The sequence below is a fragment of the Impatiens glandulifera genome, chromosome 8, assembly GCF_907164915.1.
Source record: "Impatiens glandulifera chromosome 8, dImpGla2.1, whole genome shotgun sequence".
Classification (NCBI taxonomy): Eukaryota; Viridiplantae; Streptophyta; class Magnoliopsida; order Ericales; family Balsaminaceae; genus Impatiens; species Impatiens glandulifera.
Window position 1 is genome coordinate 1,643,110 of NC_061869.1, and position 19,461 is coordinate 1,662,570.

General features: G+C 31.3%; 4 protein-coding genes across 4 annotated transcripts; 3 read left to right on the forward strand and 1 right to left on the reverse strand.

Annotated features, from left to right (window-relative positions):
- Positions 1-5,664: 5,664 nt before the first annotated feature.
- LOC124912187 (F-box/kelch-repeat protein At1g55270-like) lies at positions 5,665-7,895 on the forward strand. Its single transcript, XM_047452751.1, has 4 exons — positions 5,665-5,943; positions 6,090-6,128; positions 6,208-6,305; positions 6,397-7,895. The coding sequence occupies exons 3-4, from the start codon at positions 6,273-6,275 to the stop codon at positions 7,648-7,650; spliced, it is 1,287 nt and encodes a 428-aa protein (XP_047308707.1). The 5' UTR covers positions 5,665-5,943; positions 6,090-6,128; positions 6,208-6,272; the 3' UTR covers positions 7,651-7,895.
- A 2,343-nt stretch (positions 7,896-10,238) lies between these two features.
- LOC124911991 (DEAD-box ATP-dependent RNA helicase 52B-like) lies at positions 10,239-12,808 on the forward strand. The gene is made up of 6 exons (XM_047452540.1): positions 10,239-11,141; positions 11,218-11,301; positions 11,386-11,628; positions 11,698-11,865; positions 11,935-12,048; positions 12,123-12,808. The coding sequence occupies exons 1-6, from the start codon at positions 10,371-10,373 to the stop codon at positions 12,675-12,677; spliced, it is 1,935 nt and encodes a 644-aa protein (XP_047308496.1). The 5' UTR covers positions 10,239-10,370; the 3' UTR covers positions 12,678-12,808.
- A 1,329-nt stretch (positions 12,809-14,137) lies between these two features.
- On the forward strand, positions 14,138-15,342 carry LOC124911956 (NHP2-like protein 1). The gene is made up of 5 exons (XM_047452500.1): positions 14,138-14,237; positions 14,314-14,434; positions 14,515-14,618; positions 14,864-14,995; positions 15,075-15,342. Exons 1-5 carry the CDS (start codon positions 14,235-14,237, stop codon positions 15,099-15,101), a joined length of 387 nt encoding a protein of 128 aa, XP_047308456.1. The 5' UTR covers positions 14,138-14,234; the 3' UTR covers positions 15,102-15,342.
- A 1,067-nt stretch (positions 15,343-16,409) lies between these two features.
- LOC124912100 (probable sugar phosphate/phosphate translocator At5g25400) lies at positions 16,410-17,857 on the reverse strand. Its single transcript, XM_047452658.1, has one exon. The coding sequence runs from the start codon at positions 17,665-17,667 to the stop codon at positions 16,615-16,617; it is 1,053 nt and encodes a 350-aa protein (XP_047308614.1). The 5' UTR covers positions 17,668-17,857; the 3' UTR covers positions 16,410-16,614.
- Positions 17,858-19,461: the final 1,604 nt, after the last annotated feature.

Consider the following 19,461-nt stretch of genomic DNA (forward strand, 5'->3'; position numbering starts at 1 on the left):
CTAATTTAGATTTGGTAAATTTAACCACCATTCACATAATTTCGTTTGTTTGATTTTTCTTGTAGCGAGATTTAGTAAATTTCATCCTAAAGATAGTTGGTGTGTTCTTGAATTAATATATAATTACAATAAAATACAATTTACCAACATGTTATTGACTATTCCAAGTACCAGTATACATTCATTCAATTGTTAAATGATACAAGTGCATGTTTATTTTAGTGATGAAGTTGGTGGTGAATGAATGGATTGTTTGAATTTGATTCGGATTTTTTTTAAGGCGTGGGTTGGTGATGATTTTGAGAAAATGAAATTTAAACAGTATTAATATATAAGGATAAAATAAACATTAATAATTTAAAAATTAAAATAGATGGTATATATATTTTAATATTTTGATTAATGAATTAAATTATACGATGAAAGGAGAGTAATGAAATGATTTTTTATTAGGTTTTGTTCTTAAATAACTTCAACCGAACCAATTTAGGTGTTGTTTTCCTTTTTATGTTGGGTTATTTTTAATTTTTTTTATTGTAAAAAAATGATGAAAAATAAGATTTAAATTTTTATTTGATTGAATTATTAAAATTAAAATTGTATAAATATAAGTAAAACTATTTTAATATTTAGTTGATAAATTAAATAAATAATTATAAAAAAAAACAAATAAAACTTGATATATGTATATGGAGTTCTAATATGTGTTTTTTATTTTATTTTTCTTTCTTGACTTAAATTATTATTGGATAAACATGACACCTTGGTCCTTTGTCACACCCTTTCTAATTATCTATTTTTCAAAAAGAGGATGTAAATATCATTATCATGAATGTACATTTTTATTTGTTTTTTTTTTGCTAACTGATTTATTCATAAATTATCTTAAATTCAAAAAATATTTGGCAAATGTCTTAAAAAAGAAAGGATAGTAAATGTGTAAAATATAATAGACTCTAAACCAAAAGATCTAAATTGAACTAATTGAATAAACATATTTAATATACTCATATTATAATTATTTGTTTGTAAAATCAAATTTTAGATAAACTAATATTATTTAATAACTAACCTTTTATCTGAGTCCAAATCGATGTACTCATCAATAAACTGAAAACGTTGTCAATTTAATTATACATTTTCAGTATAAACTGATCGAATAGAACAACTAACGTCTCTAGAATAATGCTCGTGAACAAATAATTAATGAGTTTTAAATTATCAACTGGATATATCTATAAATTTCTTGCGAATTGAAAATAATATCTAAATTACTTAACAAGTAATCTTGATTAAGATATATAATAATAATTTAATCTAGCAAAAGATAAAAGACAAATTATCACTTATATAACTATTTTCCCAATATTAATATAAGCCCTCAAACTTAATTATTTTGATTTATGACCTTAAAGATTATTTTGTATAAATCAGGAGCTTAAAAAATGACATTAAAAAAATCATCAAAAGAGCATTAGGAGCTTAAAAAAAATGTTTTTTATACCACATATGTTTAAGAGATTAAGAACAAAAGTGTAATTATCATCTAAATAAGCATATATATATATATTTATATTTTTGTGTTTAGTTTGTTTTCAGTAAGTGTGATAGAGATTATTATTTCCTTTAAATTATTACTTTTTTGTTTCTTTCAGCTTGAAACCTTTTTAAGTTATCAAAGTAATATATTTTAAGTTGGTCACGATTCATCATGAGATAGAAATGAATTAGTAGGGCCAATGATGCAATTAAGTGAAGGAGAAAGAAACCAAAATTTAATGCAAACCTTAATAGAGTTTCAATTGAAATTGGGTTCTCCTTAATTTGTGTCATTTTTTAAGGTTACATGTCCTATATATAAATTAAGATCAATCTCAATTATTTATATATATTAAAACATACTAAGATAGTTCAAATATATTCAAATATATGGTAGGAATGTGCTATAGAACTTCTGGAGAATTCCATAATATCTATGGAGGGCAATGTTCTTATCTTAATTTTTATTAATTTGAAAGCCTAACTCATGTTCTAAATAAGACTTTCAGTTGGCCACTAAGTTCCTTTTTTTTACTTTTTATTTTTATTTTTTTAAGAGAAATGATAAACTCAATGAAAGATTCAACGAAAACAAGTCCACAAATCCGACGTGGCCTGCCAGGTTATTCCTACATCTTAAAAACGCTCATTTCGAGTAATGAAACCACTCATTTCGGGTCCCGAAACCCGAAATGAGCACTTTCGAGACCCAAAATGAGCGCTTTCGGGACTCAAAATGGCCGTTTTTGGACATTATGAAACCGTTTCGGAACCTAAAATAAGCGTTTCGGGACATTTTTAAAAAAAAATCTCTCCTACCCACATGTCATGCCACGTTGATTCGTGGACTTACTTTCGTTGAATCTTTCGTTGAGTTTATCATTTTTTTTTTAAATAGATGTGTGCGACTAAATTCCTCAAGTTAAACCTATAATTACCAAAGCACACTCAACCGATTTGTTTAGGCAAACTGTCAACTAATGAACTCGAACTTACGACATTAGAGTTAGACCTAACCTTTTTTTAAGTAGGCTAGAAGTGGGGATAAATTTTGTGTTTTATAGTCATCATTTTGGTAGTAAAATATTTTCAGTCATTCACAGCTAGTGGAATATATTATTCATAATTTGAGGCTTATATATGATTATGACTTTTTTTTTTATAAACTGATAATGTCTAATGTAACTCCAACAACTACATATTTAATCAAATTTTTTATCATATTAAAATAGATTGACTTATTATTAAAACTTGATAATAATGTGATCACAGCCGCCTAATCAACTAACTTTTACACAAAATAAATTTAATATTTCTTAGATAGGACAAGCAACAAATACAAACTTAGTAAATGATATTTTGTTTTTAAAGATGAATAATTTTTTTTATTCAACTCATAATACAATTCAAAAAAGTCGACTTAAAAGAACAAAAGGTCAATGGTTCGATTCCATATAAAAGCGTTTTGAGTTAAAATGGGGTTATGATCGTGGGGTATCATACTAGTTTCCTTAATTAAAAAAATGACCGCATATTGAGTTGGGTTGAAATTTTGAACAAATTTAAATTCGGGTCATATTGTTGTTATTTTCAATCTATGCCTTACATTAATTAGTCCATATATCCGATTTGATAATTGTTTAGATATATATATTCAATCCTTAATGTCTGGCATATTTTAAATTAATCTTAAAATAATTAATAAACAAAACAAAATATAAAAATATGAATATAATAACAATTTCAAACATTTTTTTTTTAAAAAAAAGTCAATGACATATTTAAAGAATGGTTTCATTTAAGTACAACTAAAAAAACATCCCATAAAAAAATATTATATAAAAGACACTAATTAGATAAAAACAAAGAAAATAAGTTTAGGACACCAAAAATATTCATGTTCACGGAAGGTCTTCATAAAGGGTGAGAGTTTTTATGAACCATTTTATGGACTTTTCAAAACGAAATTCAGATATTGTCATATGTAAGCATCGGCCGAATACCATCACCAAAAATACGACGATTCTTCGAACTAACTTTTTTATTAAACAAAAACTTAAAAATATCTTTAAACAAAAGCCTCCCGAGTCCCGATTAAAAGTTGTGGCTCTTAATCGCGAAAGGTTATCATTGGGATGTCGGAAACCGGAGTGAGGAAGTTCGAGAATAAGAGATGCGATGTTCAGTTGGAGAATAGGTTTTTCTACTCACCCTACCTTATCCCTTTGCCTTTTTCTTTCCTTGTGTATGTGGGTCTAGTTTAAGAGCTTCACTTCTTTTTATATCAAGAAGAAGGCAAGCCAAAGAATTGCTTTGGGCTATGATGAAGACCTAGAATTATTTGTGGGGTAAAAGAAAAAGTAGTAATTTTGAACCTTTTAAGAATTTTAGTGGACTATGATAAAAGAAGGCCTTTATTATTTGCATGGACTCACAACCCAATCAATAAAGAAAAGTGAACTACTTAACATACAAACTCACATTAGTTTTATAATTAATTAAATTTATATCACATCATTGTTGATTAAACCATAATTTCAATTAAATTTATACAAAATATTCGTTCCAAAAGTTATCAACCAAAAAAGCATCTGAAAGTCCTTTTCTGACCTTACTAGATCTAGATGCCATGTTCCATGAATATATAACAATTAAAAATTCACAATTTAGGGTCCATTAACAATGACAGTGAATTCTCATTTTTACCCATCAAATCTTCAATCAAGCCTTTGATCTGAAAATTTCTCACTGAAAATACAATTTGATTCAACATATTTTATATTTGGTATGATGATGGGGTTTCCCCTTACATTTGACAATAAAAATTCATCTTCATTATAGTTTAATGTCAACAAAATCAACAGTGGGAAATCTTGATCATGTTATTGATACACACATGTGATAATTCCCTCTTTTAGAAGTCTCCTTTGAAGGTATCCCCACCATTATTATGATTTAGGCCACCAACAATCAATTAGCAATATAGATGTGATGGATGAATGATGATCAATTTATCATTGCTCAATCACATTGATTTCATCTAATTGCAATTAGCTATATGAATTGTCCAATCACATTCATTTCATTTTCATAAAGCTTTAGTCTTGTTCGATTCGGGTTATTTTAATAACCCAAATAAAATCACACATTATTTCACTATTTTTCTCATTCATTACATCGTTCAATTCATTAAACAAAATACTAAAATACAATTTATTTTAAATTATTATTTTTTATTTTATTTATATATCAATACCCTTTAAGTTCTTTTACCAAAAAATAATCGTCACCTTCTCAAAATAAAATAAAAAATCATATCCGAACATTAAAGTAAGTTAGAATAATTAATGGTTATTTAACCATATTCAAAATTTTGTAACTACTCATGACCATATGTGTGGACTTTAATTTCTTTTTAAAAAATGGCCAATTTGCCCCTTTGTGGAGTTGGCAAGATTGATATTTTTATGATCTCATCATTTAAGAAGCTCCTATTTATTTGAAGCATTAGGTAGAATTTGATGAAATTGTATGACCCACTCACTATGTTTATTTCTCAATCTTAATAATTTCTAGAATGTTAAATTAAAACAAATGGTATACAATTGAATCCACATTTTGTTATAATATTCTAATAATTATTGAAAAACACATGATTAATTGATAACTAATTTATTAGTATTTGATATATTATTTGATAAAATAACTATATTAAATATAATTCACATCCAAAATATATTAATTAATTTTATGATGTGAAATACTCTTTACAAATGTATCAATTTAAAATATTAAATTTTATAAATTTTAATTTTAATTAATATTTTTTACATTTAACTTCTTAAATATTAATTTTTTATTATTATATAAAAGAAAAATGTTATATTTATTAAATTATTTAATTATTTTATTCAACTCAAAAACTTTATTTTTAAGTTAATATTTATCTTTATTTATTTAATCAATAAATCTTATTTTAAACAATTATTATTTTTTATTATTATTTATAAACTTACTTTATGTAATTTTTTAATAGTTATAGTGTTGTGTTTTAATATTTAATTATTTCAAAATTATTTATTAAAAATATATTTAATGTAAATGATGATTACTGAAATGTATAGAACGTGGCTTGGAAGTAGAGGGAGAAGCTATCTTCCAAAAATATGAGTCTTTGATTCAATTTCTTAATATTAATCTTCAACCAAAATGTCATCATTCTTACCACTTCTCGCTTTAATGGTTTAGGTTTTCCTATCCCACCTTCTCTTCTTCACTGTTCTTCATCATCACTTCAATCTTTTGTTTATGGGTTTAAAGGATTCTGGCCTAGGGTTCGTTCGTTCGGAGATAATGAATCTGTTTTCTTCGGAAGACTTCTAATTCGTCAATCACCCACCTAAAGTAAGCTTCTTTGACTATATCAAATTTAGGGTTTTGCTTTATTTCTGTTAAAGTACAGAGATTTATGTCTATTTTGACTGTTCAATCGAACCCTTTTGTGGGTTTACATGCCTGTGAACTGATGGTAGTTAATTCGTATTATTCAGATTTTTCATGGATTTCTTAATTAATGTGATTATTTACAGGTGTGTAGATTTGCTTTATTTGTGTTCAATCGATCCTTTAAAGGTTTACATTCCAATGAACTGATGTGATTCTTTGCAGTTATGGTCTATGTATGAACTAGATTTGTATCAGATTTCACCAGGTTTGGAGGATCTTGAATCAAAATGTCGAAATCCCGCATGATTCATCCACCTCTGGCAAGATCTTGAATCAGATTGATCTTTTCTTTTCATTTTTTCTGTTTGGTAAAGTAAATGTTTTATGATAAGAGTCTGTGTTTGTTTACAGGTTGATACAACAGCTTGTTTATGCAGAGTAGATGGAGGGGCAAGGAGATTTGTCCCTGGATCAAAACTCTGTCTTCAACCCGATATTAAACGATCTGTTCATCCATCGAAGGAGAAACAATCGACAAATCGGGGCGAAAGGAGTAGGAATCAAGCGCCTCTAATCCCGGGATTACCTGATGATCTTGCCATAGCTTGCTTAATCCGAGTGCCGAGAGTTGAACACTGTAAACTCCGGTTGGTTTGTAAACGATGGTATAGGCTTTTATCAGGAAATTTCTTCTATTCCTTAAGAAAGAACCAAGGAATATCGGAAGAATGGGTATACGTATTGAAACGAGATAAAGAGGGTCGAATCACATGGCATGCTTTCGACCCAACTCACCACCTTTGGCATCCTCTGCCCCCTGTTCCAAACGAATACTCCCAAGCTCTAGGGTTCGGATGCGTCGTTCTAAGCGGTTGCCATTTGTATTTATTAGGTGGAAAAGACCCGATCAAGGGTTCGATGAGACGCGTTGTGTTCTACAGCGCGCGAACCAATAAATGGCACCGAGCCCCCGACATGCTTCGGAGACGTCATTTCTTCGGATCCTGCGTTATAAACAATTGTTTGTACGTCGCGGGTGGGGAAAACGAAGGGAATCACCGTTCTTTGAGATCAGCCGAGGTTTACGACCCTAACAAGAATCGATGGTCGTTTGTTTCGGAAATGGGGACCGGGATGGTTCCGTTTATTGGGGTTGTGTTTGGAGGGAAGTGGTTCTTGAAGGGATTGGGCGGTCATAGACAAATATTGAGCGAGGTTTACGAACCTGAGACCGACAGGTGGCAAGCTGTTTACGACGGTATGATTGCGGGGTGGAGGAATCCTTGTTGTTCGTTGAATGGGAATTTGTACGGTTTGGATTGCGTTGACGGGTGTAAACTTAGGGTTTACGATAAAGATGGGGATTGTTGGAAGAAGCATGTTGATAGTAAGATGCATATTGGGAATTCCAAGGCTTTAGAGGCTGCTGCTTTGGTTCCATTGAATGGGAAGCTTTGTATAGTTCGAAATAACATGAGTGTTTCTTTGGTTGATGTTTCGAGATTTGAGGATGTGAAGAATTCGGTCGCGATCGAGTGCTTGTGGGAGACGATTGCGGGGAAAGAAGGGCAGTTTAAAACGTTGGTTAATAATATATTGTCTAGTCTTGCTGGAAGGAACCGGCCTAAGAGTCATATTGTTCACTGTCAAGTTCTTCAAGCTTGAACAGGTTAGCTAGCCTGCCCATTGTGTTGTTTTTGATCAAAAAAGTTGCATAATGTTCGGTTTTTGGTCTACTTTTTTTTATTGTAGTTTGATTAGTATTTGGATCAGGAAATTTCACATGGTAATACACAAATCATGTTTATACACTTTTGTTGTTTATTGCATTGCATAAGATAAATTTGATTGCTAATCATGTAAATTACTTAGGTCAAAGATCAATTAAGTAATAAGTTCTTGAATTATCATATGTTATATCTTGTTGGTTAGGTTTAGTTGTGACAACCTTACTAGACAAAATTATCAAACTAATGGTATGCCTCAATTATGACTTCTTATATGTTCAACTTCTTTTCATTCTAAAAAAAGACAGTTAACAATTCCATGAATTCAATCACAGATCTCAGTTAGTTAGTGAAGTCTCATTTTGGGATTTAAATGTAACATATGATATAGCATGTTGGAATTAAATGGTTTTTTTAGCCAATTATAAATTTTGAGAATTTTTTTATGTTTTTATTTTTGCTCCAAAATGGTTATTTAGAGAATGTTTGGCTACAAGTTTGAACACTCGTGATGTTTTGTGTTTCGATTCATGAATTTCTCTACTATCATTTATATCACATTTTTATATATTAAGAAAAAAGAAAATTATGAATCCAATCATACTAAATGAGAGAAGATAACTATGGTTTTTTTTTTTTTTTTTTTTTTTAAGAAACCAAACAAAATTAATTTTTTAATCAAATTTTAAAAAAAAAACTCAATCTGAACTAGGCCTATATATTACTATAGGTTGATAGTTTAATTTATCTAAAATCTACTCTCTCTCTCTCTCTCTATATATATATATATATATATTGTTTAGGATTTGATAAATTTAAATATAATTCACTCTGTTATACATTTGGTTGGATTGATAAAAAAAAATTAAATATTCAAACTCTTTGTATTGATTAATTTACAAACATAATACAAAATTTAAAATAATTGTTATTAAACAAAGATGAAAAATTATATTTTTAAAATTTTCATATATCATAACTAGTGAATTGTATTGTTTTAATATCTTATATTTCTACTCAAATATATATATATATATATATATATATATATATATATATATATATATATATATATATATATATATATATATATATATATATATATACTCAAAACTTTATATGAGAAGAAAATAAGATATTTTTCAATTCAAATTAGTTGGATACAGTTATTAGGGCAACTATAGGTGATGCCAAGTATGTAATCTAATAGGGCCACTCTTTATATTTGATTAATTCACATTTGTAAATTAATTTAAAATAATTTATTAAACAAAATCACAATCATAATAAAATTTTAAACTTATTATTAAATAATATTAAGAAACTATATTTATAAAATTTTCATATATCTCAAATAAATAAATAAATAAATAAAAACTTAAATTGAAAAGAAGATTATTATAACTTCTAACATTATAATTATTAAAAAATCATAATCAGATTATTTGTACAATTATTAGGGCCAAGGTGTCTAACTAAGTGATTGCAATGGCCACCCAACCTCATTTGACACAATTTTTGTAATTTCTTTTTAATTTCTCAAATGTGAAAATGGTAAACTATAAACTTGAAAACAAAATTATAAAAGTGTTGACACCAATTTTTTTTTTAAAATTTTGATATCGATTAATACTAGATTGTATTGTTAGTAATATCGATTAGACACTAAATTAGGGCGGCAGATAAGTCAAGTTTCTCGTGAACCGCTCGGTCAAAAACTCGACTTGAGTTTGACTTTAACCAAGTTCGAGTCGAGCTCAAATCGACTCGTTTAATTAATACTCGAGTCAAACTCGAACTCATATAAAATCGAGCATTTTCGAGCTTAATAATAAAAAATATATTTCTATTTTAATATTAAAACGTTTTTGAGTCGAGCTACAAATTAAAATTTAAAAAAAATATTTTATCCTCATAAAAAATAAAAAATTTAATTTTAGTTCAAATTTCAAATTGAACCGAGCTTGTAAATAATAGTCGAGTCGAGCTCGAATTCAAATTTATAAACTCGTTCGAGTCGAACTAAAAAATACATAATCAAGTCGAGTTCGAGCTTAAGTTGGCTTGAACTCGATTCGACTCGTTTACAACCATACACTAAATATTACATAATTTAAGCACAACGACAAAACTTTACCGAATTCGTAAATTCTCGAGAAAAAATTATTCTTCGATATGATCTTTATTTAATAAATTTATTAGTTAAACAATATTTTCAAACTATTTTAACTTTTTTCTAAAAATTCAATAACAGAACATAAAATATAACTAAAAACAATTAATTAAATTTAGTTACGAAATGTATGGGCAATGCAATAGATCATCCATGCACGGCACCGCTTTCTACGCAAAAGAGTAGATTTACAATTATACCCTGACTAAACGAAGAAGAAAAGGATCTCGTACGGCCATCTGCAAAGCCATCCAATCAAAATGCTCTATTTCCAACTCCCGCTCCATAGAAATTTACTCTTTTACCCTTAACCCATTTCAGCTTCCTTCCTACTGTCAGTACTGGACTTTACTTTTTACTCAGAAAGAAAAAGAGTGAAAAATACTGTGTGTATTTTCACTATTTAGTGTGTGTGTTCTTCTTCTGGCGCCAACTTTTTACGTAGGGTTTCACTTTTTGATCTTCAATCTGGCCTCTAGGGTTTCATGTTTCAATCAACAATGTCGAATACCGATTCTTCAAGAAGGAAATCGACTCGGTTAACTCGTCCTGCTTACATTCCTCCTCATCTCCGTGACCAGGTAAACTACAATGCCAATGTCAATCCATACGGACTCGATCTCAATCCAAACTCCACATTTCATCATCAAGAATCGGTCACAGAACAGCATTATCCGCGAAACGGATCCGTTCAGGTAGGATCTATCAACGGAGGAGGCGGTTACCGCGGTAGAGGACGTGGCCGTGGTCGTGAAGGAGGCAGAGGTAGATCGCAGATTCATCATCAACCGCGAGTTTATCAAGAAGAACCTAACTATTCTCTCTATTCTCTCAATAAGAAAGTATTAGAGAAATGTGACGATCTTCCGGTGTTTGAAGAGTCGTCGTCTGGTGATGTTGATGTTGCTATAAACTTCGATGCGTATGAAGACGTTCCGGTGGAGACAAGTGGCGCAGATGTTCCTCCGCCGGTGAATTCGTTTGATGAAATTGATTTAGAAGAATCTATTTATGAAAACATCAGGAGATGTAAATATGTTAAACCGACGCCGATTCAGAGGAACTCGATTCCGATTGTAATGGCTGGTAGAGATTTAATGGCTTGTGCTCAGACTGGATCGGGGAAGACGGCCGCGTTTTGTCTTCCTATTATAAGTGGAATTCTTAAAAGCCGATCGTCGTCGTCGCCTAGGAGAGGCGAAGTCGCGTTTCCACTTGCTCTTATACTAACACCAACCAGAGAGTTAGCTTGTCAGGTTGAGTTGTATCCATTTTCAATCGATTAATTTCTTCATTATTATTATGCTTAAAACGAATTATCTTCATTCGCAGATACAAGTCGAGGCGATGAAGTTCTGTTCTCATACTGGTGTTAAGGTTGCTATTGCTTACGGTGGCGCACCGATTTTCAAGCAGGTAATGCAGTATGAAATGATTGAAATGCTTGATTAATGTGAAATGAAATTATGATGTTTGATACTATATGGATATGTAATGCAGTTACATAATCTACAAAAGGGTGTTGATATTCTAGTAGCTACTCCAGGGAGATTAGTTGATATGATTGATAGGGAAAGAGTTTCTCTAGCTATGATTAAGTATTTGGCTCTTGATGAAGCGGATCGAATGTTGGATATGGGTTTTGAGCAGCAGATACGAAGGATTATTCAAGAGAGTGAGATGCCTCAGCCTGGTTCGAGGCAGACTTTGCTTTTCAGCGCAACATTTCCAACCGAGATTCAAGTATGTTGTTTATTTCTTTTGTCTGAAGTCTGAACAGAAGAGATGATTGATTGTTATATTTTGTTGCAGAAATTAGCTTCAGATTTCCTTTCAAACTACATATTTCTATCGGTGGGGAAAGTCGGGTCCAGCGCTGAGCTTATTGATCAGAGAGTCGAATTGGTTCAGGATGAAGAGAAAAGACAGTGTTTGTTGGGTCTTCTTAAGGGTCAAGATGTATATGGAAACTACAACAAGGTATAACCATTTGGTTTCTTTTAAAGGTCAAGATGTATGTATAGTAATCTTTGTTTTTGAATGGTGCAGTGTGCTTTGACATTAATCTTTGTCGAGACGAAAAAGGGTGCAGATGCATTAGAGAGCTGGCTAACAAGGAAAGGTTTCCCAGCCTCTTCCATTCACGGGGACAAAATTCAAATGGTACAACACAATCTTTCATTCTTTGTGTCTTTTCATTTCCGATTTGATTGGATTTGACTGGATTTGATTTGAAGGAGAGGGAACGAGCGCTGAAATCATTCAGAAACGGCGTGACCCCAGTTCTGGTGGCAACAGACGTAGCTGCAAGAGGTCTCGACGTTCCAAACGTGGCACATGTCATCAATTTCGATTTGCCAAAGTCAATTGACGATTACGTGCACAGGATAGGAAGAACGGGAAGAGCTGGAAAATCTGGAATAGCAACAGCGTTTTTCAGCAAGAAAAACATAGGGCTTGCTCCTGCACTGGCAGAACTCATAAAGGAATCGAAACAAGAAGTTCCACAGTGGCTCACTAACTACGCAGCCGACACTTCTATTTACAGCAGCAGCGGAAATTATCATAATCAAAACAGGGGATTTGCTCGTTATGGCTCTAACTATTATTCTGATGATCAAGTTCCCAACTACCCTCCTAATAACAATGTTTCTTCTGATGCATCCAGCTCTATGCCTAATTATCAGTACCCAGAAACTGATGGTGGAGATTATTCAACAACTCCTTCTTCGTGTTCCCGCGAACATTACGGTTTTGATCACGGATCAATTGTTGCTACTGGATGGGACTGACTTGACTGACTTACTGGATGAATATATATATATAGTGAAGCATAACATATATATATGATCTATGGACGGAGTTTTTGATTATGCTATTTGAATTTAGTATTATTATTATTGTTATAAGCCATGAATGACAGTTCAAATACAATTAGAAGGAAAGGGCTAACAATGTAGTTGATTTGGTTGCTTACTTCTTATCATATATATGTCTTATTTCTGCAATATGAGAAACAAACGATGTTGGGAAAGTACATACAGGGGGAGAAAACGCAGACTCGAGAGATGATCGCCCGCACGAATCAAACGTGGTATGTTTGAACTTAAGTTTTCAACCTTTGAGATGTCTTTAAATTTTTTATTTCAGTTTTTGTCTATATTTGATGCAACCACTAGATAGGTACACCCTTGTCCTTATCTTATTACCTTTTTTTTTATAACATAAGATTCTTTACATGAAATTTTCATTTATACTAGGGTTTATAACTTTACATAAAACTTATAAAAAAATTATTTTACCCCATTTGGTTTTTTATTGTTCAACCATCTTTATCTTCATTTTGGAGTATTCCAGCAGAGAAAAGGTTAATTGTTTTGGAAACCCCCCTTAAAGTGGGGAGCATCTTGAATGAATTCATCATATTGTGGTCCTTGCACACAAAAAAGAAGATGTGGTCCAATCAAAAGCCCATATGCATTTGATGTCTATTTTTACTTTTATGCTTCCTAATTATGTTAAATGTTATTGAATCTAAATTTTTATAATTTTAATTGGTGTCACAAACTAGATAATTTAATCTTTGCCCATTTTGTAAAGATTCTCCAACATGGTTGAGTTATTCACTAATGGAAGTTTTATTTAAAACACTCTAGTTTTACTTTTATTTATTTATTTTGATAACATTTAGTTATGTTTTTCTTTCGGAGTGCAACTAATCCATATGGGTTAAGTATATAACTCGTAAACACATTAAACCAATTTAATTGGACGAACAAAATTTGCCATTTAACGAGTTCGAACCAAAAATTATAGGGAGACTATGAATATTCAAGAAGAGGGCGGGTTAAGAATATCCCAGAAGGAGAAACGTTGTTAGTTTCTTATATAAAAATATATTATGTATTACTTTTAAAATACTAAAAAATAATCATTCATTTTAACTAAAACATTTGATTGAAATTAGAATTAATCACTCATAATATTGCATAAAAACACTGTTTTCAAGTCATAACTTGATTTAATTATAAAAATAAATTTCTTTAAATTAGTATAAATATATTGAAACAAAGTTTTGTATTAAATTAAATTTTGAGATAAAATACTAATTATAAAAAATGAGGAGTAAGTAAAATAACATAATTTAAATTTGAAGGTAGAATAAAATAATTTGATTAAAGTAAAATTTTTAGGGTTTCTGTAATGAAGCGATTTGAAAAGCGGCGTCCTTTCAATAATATATATAAATCAAGGACTATTCAGGCTTTCTTTCTCCATCCATCTTCTTCTTCTTCTTCGCAAAACCCTAGTTTCAGCCGTCTCAGCTTGTTCCTCCAAAACTACAAACAATGGTAAGTTATCTCTCTGTTCTCTATTATTTCATTCTAGATTATCTTTATCTGATTCATTTATGCTTTGTATCTTCAGACTGGCGAAGCTATCAACCCTAAAGCTTATCCTTTGGCCGATGCCCAGTTGACTATAACTATAATGGACCTTGTTCAACAGGCTGCTAACTATAAGCAGCTCAAGAAAGGAGCAAATGAAGGTGGGTTTTGACATCTTTGTTTCTTTCCTTCGTTTATTTGGTTACCCTTTATCTGATAAATTTCGTGTTTTGAATCTCAGCAACAAAGACCCTTAACAGAGGTATTTCAGAGTTTGTTGTGATGGCTGCTGATACTGAGCCACTTGAGATTCTTCTTCATCTTCCTCTTCTTTCAGAAGATAAGGTATGACCTAATTCATACAAACCCTGAAATGAAATCATTGTATGTTCATTAAGTATTCATTTCTAGATGTAGTTTTGATAATTTGATATCTGATAGGACCTAGATCTTCGTTTTTTGTTCCACTCATGTTGAGTTAAGATCTACTGTTACTATGATTTCAGAAGAATGGTTGATTGTAAATCTTATTTGAAAGCCAAAAGGGTAGCAAATATAGTTTTAGAAACTCAATTTTGATGAACTTGCAGAATGTTCCATACGTGTTTGTTCCTTCAAAGCAAGCTTTGGGCCGAGCCTGTGGAGTGACTAGACCTGTAATTGCATGTTCTGTAACTAGCAATGAAGGAAGTCAACTTAAGCCTCAAATTCAACAGCTTAAGGTAACATCTTACCTTTCAAGTTTCCTTAGCTGAAAATTTGATTCTGGGTACTAATTAAGTATCATTTTTGGTTATGCAGGATGCAATTGAGAAACTTTTGATATGAAGAATTGAATATTATAGCATTTTCGGTATGATGGGCCTCTTTCAACAATCTCTGTTAAACATATCTTCATATAGAGGCTTGGACTGAGCAGAGGATGTTGTGATAATGTCTACTTATACTAAGAATGTTAATTGTCTTTTTTTTAAGCTTATTAATGCAGACAATGCTTGTTATGTTTTGTTCCTAATGACATCTGTGGTGGAATCACTACTTATTTACATCAATTGAGTTTATTATCATATACTTTTGTCTTTTCTTTTCTTACTTTAGTTGAGTTCATCATTCATTCATGTCTTTTATGATTTAGATACAACCTGGATTTAAAACAAAATCTTTTATGTTTAATAAAACTAAGATGACTTCTAACTGGGGCCAAGATTAATGATGGCTGGAAGACTTTGATGTAGGTTTGGCACAGATTGTTTTTTGTGTTGAATTTTTGCACAACTAGTATAATAAAGTATGTTATTTTTTTCAATTATGTTGAAGTAAACCCAATAAGCAATTAATCTGATTATATAACTTTAGGCTGTTTTTCTTGGACCATATTGATTTGTCATTTAATACTTGTTTGGTTGTTAAAGTAAACCCAATTCATAATTGATTTGATTATTATTAGTCTATTTTACTTGGTCCTTATTTGATTGTTTTGAAGAATAGACAAGTTCTATGTTACTTTACTTTGCAACCTGCCTCATTTGACACTTTCTCTTGTAAATTTGGTATAAATTTATGAGTCAAATTATGTAATGAAGCAATTATCAAATCAATTGCTTGTATTTGAACAGTAAAAAGTGGGTCCCAAATTCCGCCATTATTAGTTGATTATTTGAACATGAAAGCAGAATATCCGCACCAAATTGACATATTTTTCTATAATATCCAATGAAGAAGAAGAAACCATTAGAAAACTACAACTAAACCACTCTTATTAGCTGTCAATCTGGACTTCTTCTTGAGTCCAGCCAATTTGGTTGAACTCTTTTTTGTCTCCAACCCATATGTCAAGCTTTTGCACAAATTCAAATAAATCTAGGATTAGTTTGATTCATAGTGTTCCTTAATCTAGTAGAGAATAACCCAAATGAAATCATAAGAACCCAGATAGCCATCTTGTTGTTCAAATCATCAATGATGGATGTTAACTAAGCAAAACACAGTATGATCTATTAGTGTAAAGTTGTTTCCTTTAAGACAAAAAAAGCTATTAAAGGAGCTTGGATGGAGAATAAATACTCTCATTAGTAGAAGAAAGTGGTACAACCTGTAATCTTCTTTTCAATAAGAAAGACCAAAGAACAAAGAACAAAGAGCAAAGATACTGTCTAAATCGATTTCTCCAGTAAAATGCAATTCAGTAGTAGCAATAGTAGTAGTAGTAAGAAGTAACATAAACAAGAAAAGACAAAATATATAACTTAGAAAAGATACTCCTCCTTCTTCATCTTCTTCCTTCCACAAGTATGAATAAAATTTACTAGAACCAGAACATTGATCATCATCCTAGTGTGAATCAGTCATGTGACTCATTCTTCTTCCCACCATTGTTATCACCATCTCTTTCTTCCAACAATCTCCCACTTTCCTCATCAGGCTGAACCGCCTTCTTCTGTGCATCCTTAGCCTTAAGTGCCTGCAACTTTATATGATTATAGTACGCAACACCAAGAAACGCAACTCCATATCCAATCAAATTCACCGGAGTAACTGTATCCTTGATCACCGACCACGAGAAGGCAATCAACAGCCAATCCTTAACAACCCCAGCAACATTCATCGTCAAAGCAGAAGTCTTACCCACCAAGAGAAACACAGCAAGATTCAAAGCAAATGCACATAGAGAATTGGTTCCAAAAATCAAGTAATCAAATTGGAAACTTGACGTCGCTTTCAGCTTAGGTAACTCAACTATGATCCAAGGAATTGATAGAAACACCAAACAACATGGTGCAACGTAATAAAGAGAAGTAATTGGATTCAAAGATATACCCTTTGATGTAAGCAAGATCTGGATCATAACCAATCTAGTAGCTTCAAATGCAACAGCTCCAAGCTGTAAAAACACACCCCACGAATCAAACCTAGCTTCACCGTAAGCAGCAATCGCTACACCAATCGAGATCGAGAGCATATTCGCCATCGTGTTAGACTTGAACCCTTCTTTTTTCAAAAGCACGCTGATTGAGTAAACAGCGACAGGCATAAGTGCCTTAAGCATCTGGATGAAAGAGACGGATAAGTAAATATAAGCTGAATTTGAGAACCAGAGACTTAGAGAATAAAGCGCGCCGATTGGAACGACAGATCTTATGTAGAGGTCTCGTGACATTGAAACAGGTTCGACCATCTTGAAGACACGAACGAGAAGATAAGCGATTGAAGAACAGAATGACATGTGAATCATGGTTAGGGAGATGGGGAATGGCCAATTGAACATCTTGCGATCGAGGATGTACTTATTGTAGACGATGACCGTGAAGCTGAGGAAGATCCAAATAGCGACATATGTGTAGGAAAGGACGATCTTTTTCAACACACCTTCGCTGAGTGCTCCTCCCTTGCCCATTGTCACCGGACGGTGAAGACGAAGGAGATGAAGAAACCCTAGATCTAGTCCCAATCAAAATTCAAACTTTGTATAATGTATATGAAACAAGAGTGGACTTTGTTTGTGAAGACTTTTCAATTGTTGGGTATAGAGAGAGATACAGATAGATATAGAAAGAGAAGATGAAGAGCTCTGTTTCTCTCTCTCTAGCTAGAAGTAGAAGACGAAGAAGAAGAAGAAACAGAGTAATGTGAACGGTGTTGTTGGGCTGGGCCTTGTCTCTACTTTAAATAATTAAGCCACCCCAGCCCATAACTTACCATTTTCCATCCCTAATAGTTGACTTTTCATTTTAAATCACCAATTTTTTAAATTTTTTTTTTTTGAGATTTAAGTTTTCTTGTTTATTATTATAACTTAGTTGCCACTTGCCAATAAAAAAAAAATTACAGAAGAAAATAAGGTTTTGAGGTTGCAATTGGTAGTCCATTTTGACTTATAGTTGTTGTTTTGGTTTCTAGTCGGGTTTTGTACTAATTGTAATTGATATGGCTTGAAGTCGGTCATGAACATGAGTCGGTCATCCCTTTTTTGTTTAGTTTTTTTTTTTTTTTGGCGTTAATGGTGATTCACTTATCAAGTTTGTGTTATTTAGAATTGTGACTCGATTCGGTTTCTCTAGTCTGTATTGAATATGACAATTCGATTCAGTTTCTCTTGTCTATATTATATTTGTACGAGTAATAATATAAAAAACTGTAAAAAAAATATTACGATAAAATTTTTATGGACGGGTCACAACCCACAATCCGACTCAAATATCCATTTACTCTCACATATATCCAAATTAACCACAGCTCTCGACCCGGCAATCCGGACACTTTAAAAATTAAGCATCATTATATATATAGATTAGTTAGTTAAAAAGTTAAACTTATATTGTTAAAATGTCACGCGTTTATCAAATTTTGGGTTGAATTTAAAATATAAAGTGTTAATAGCTTAGTTGGTTAAAAGGTTTTATTTGTTTCGTTAGGTTGCAAGTTCGAACCATATCTATAACATTTTTAATTTTATTTTTAACCGTTTTAAATTTATGGGCGGGTCAACCCACAATCCGACCCAAGTATTCATTTACTCTCACATATATCCAAATTAACCACAGCTCTCGATCCGACAATCCAGACACTTTAAAAATTAAGCATTATTATATATATATAGATTCTTTGATTGACGCTTTGGCACTTGATTATCATTTATTCATTCTTGTGAGGTGTTGTTAATTTGGTTTTCACTCTAACCATTTGTTTCCAACTATCATTCTTTAGTGAAAGAATATCTAATGTTTGATAAATTAATTTATCACTTAATTTAATATATTAAAATTTTATTTAATATAATCTATATATATATATAATAATGCTTAATTTTTAAAGTGTCCGGATTGCCGGGTCGAGAGCTGTGGTTAATTTGGATATATGTGAGAATAAATGGATACTTGGATCGGATTGTGGGTTGACTCGCCCATAAACTTAAAACGGTTAAAAATAAAATTAAAAATGCTATAGGTATGGTTCAAATTTGCAACCTAGCAAAACAAGTACAACCTTTTAACCAACTAGGCTAATAACACTTTATATTTTAAATTCAACCCAAAATTTGATAAACGCGTGACATTTTAACAATATAAGTTCAACTTTTTAACTAACTAATATATATATATATATAATGATGCTTAATTTTTAAGTGTCCGGGATTGCCGGGTCTAGAGTTATGGTTAATTTGGATATATGTGAGAGTAAATGGATACTT

Coding starts and splice junctions, on each gene's coding strand:
- LOC124912187 (XM_047452751.1), top strand. CDS start 6,273: ATGTCGAAATCCCGCATGATTCATCCACCTCTG. Junction 6,306..6,396: donor GCATGATTCATCCACCTCTG/GCAAGATCTTGA, acceptor GTTTGTTTACAG/GTTGATACAACAGCTTGTTT.
- LOC124911991 (XM_047452540.1), top strand. CDS start 10,371: ATGTTTCAATCAACAATGTCGAATACCGATTCTTCAAGAAGGAAATCG. Junction 11,302..11,385: donor GCGCACCGATTTTCAAGCAG/GTAATGCAGTAT, acceptor TATGTAATGCAG/TTACATAATCTACAAAAGGG. Junction 11,629..11,697: donor CATTTCCAACCGAGATTCAA/GTATGTTGTTTA, acceptor ATTTTGTTGCAG/AAATTAGCTTCAGATTTCCT.
- LOC124911956 (XM_047452500.1), top strand. Junction 14,435..14,514: donor CAAGAAAGGAGCAAATGAAG/GTGGGTTTTGAC, acceptor TTTGAATCTCAG/CAACAAAGACCCTTAACAGA. Junction 14,996..15,074: donor CTCAAATTCAACAGCTTAAG/GTAACATCTTAC, acceptor TTGGTTATGCAG/GATGCAATTGAGAAACTTTT.
- LOC124912100 (XM_047452658.1), bottom strand. CDS start 17,667: ATGGGCAAGGGAGGAGCACTCAGCGAAGGTGTGTTGAAAAAGATCGTC.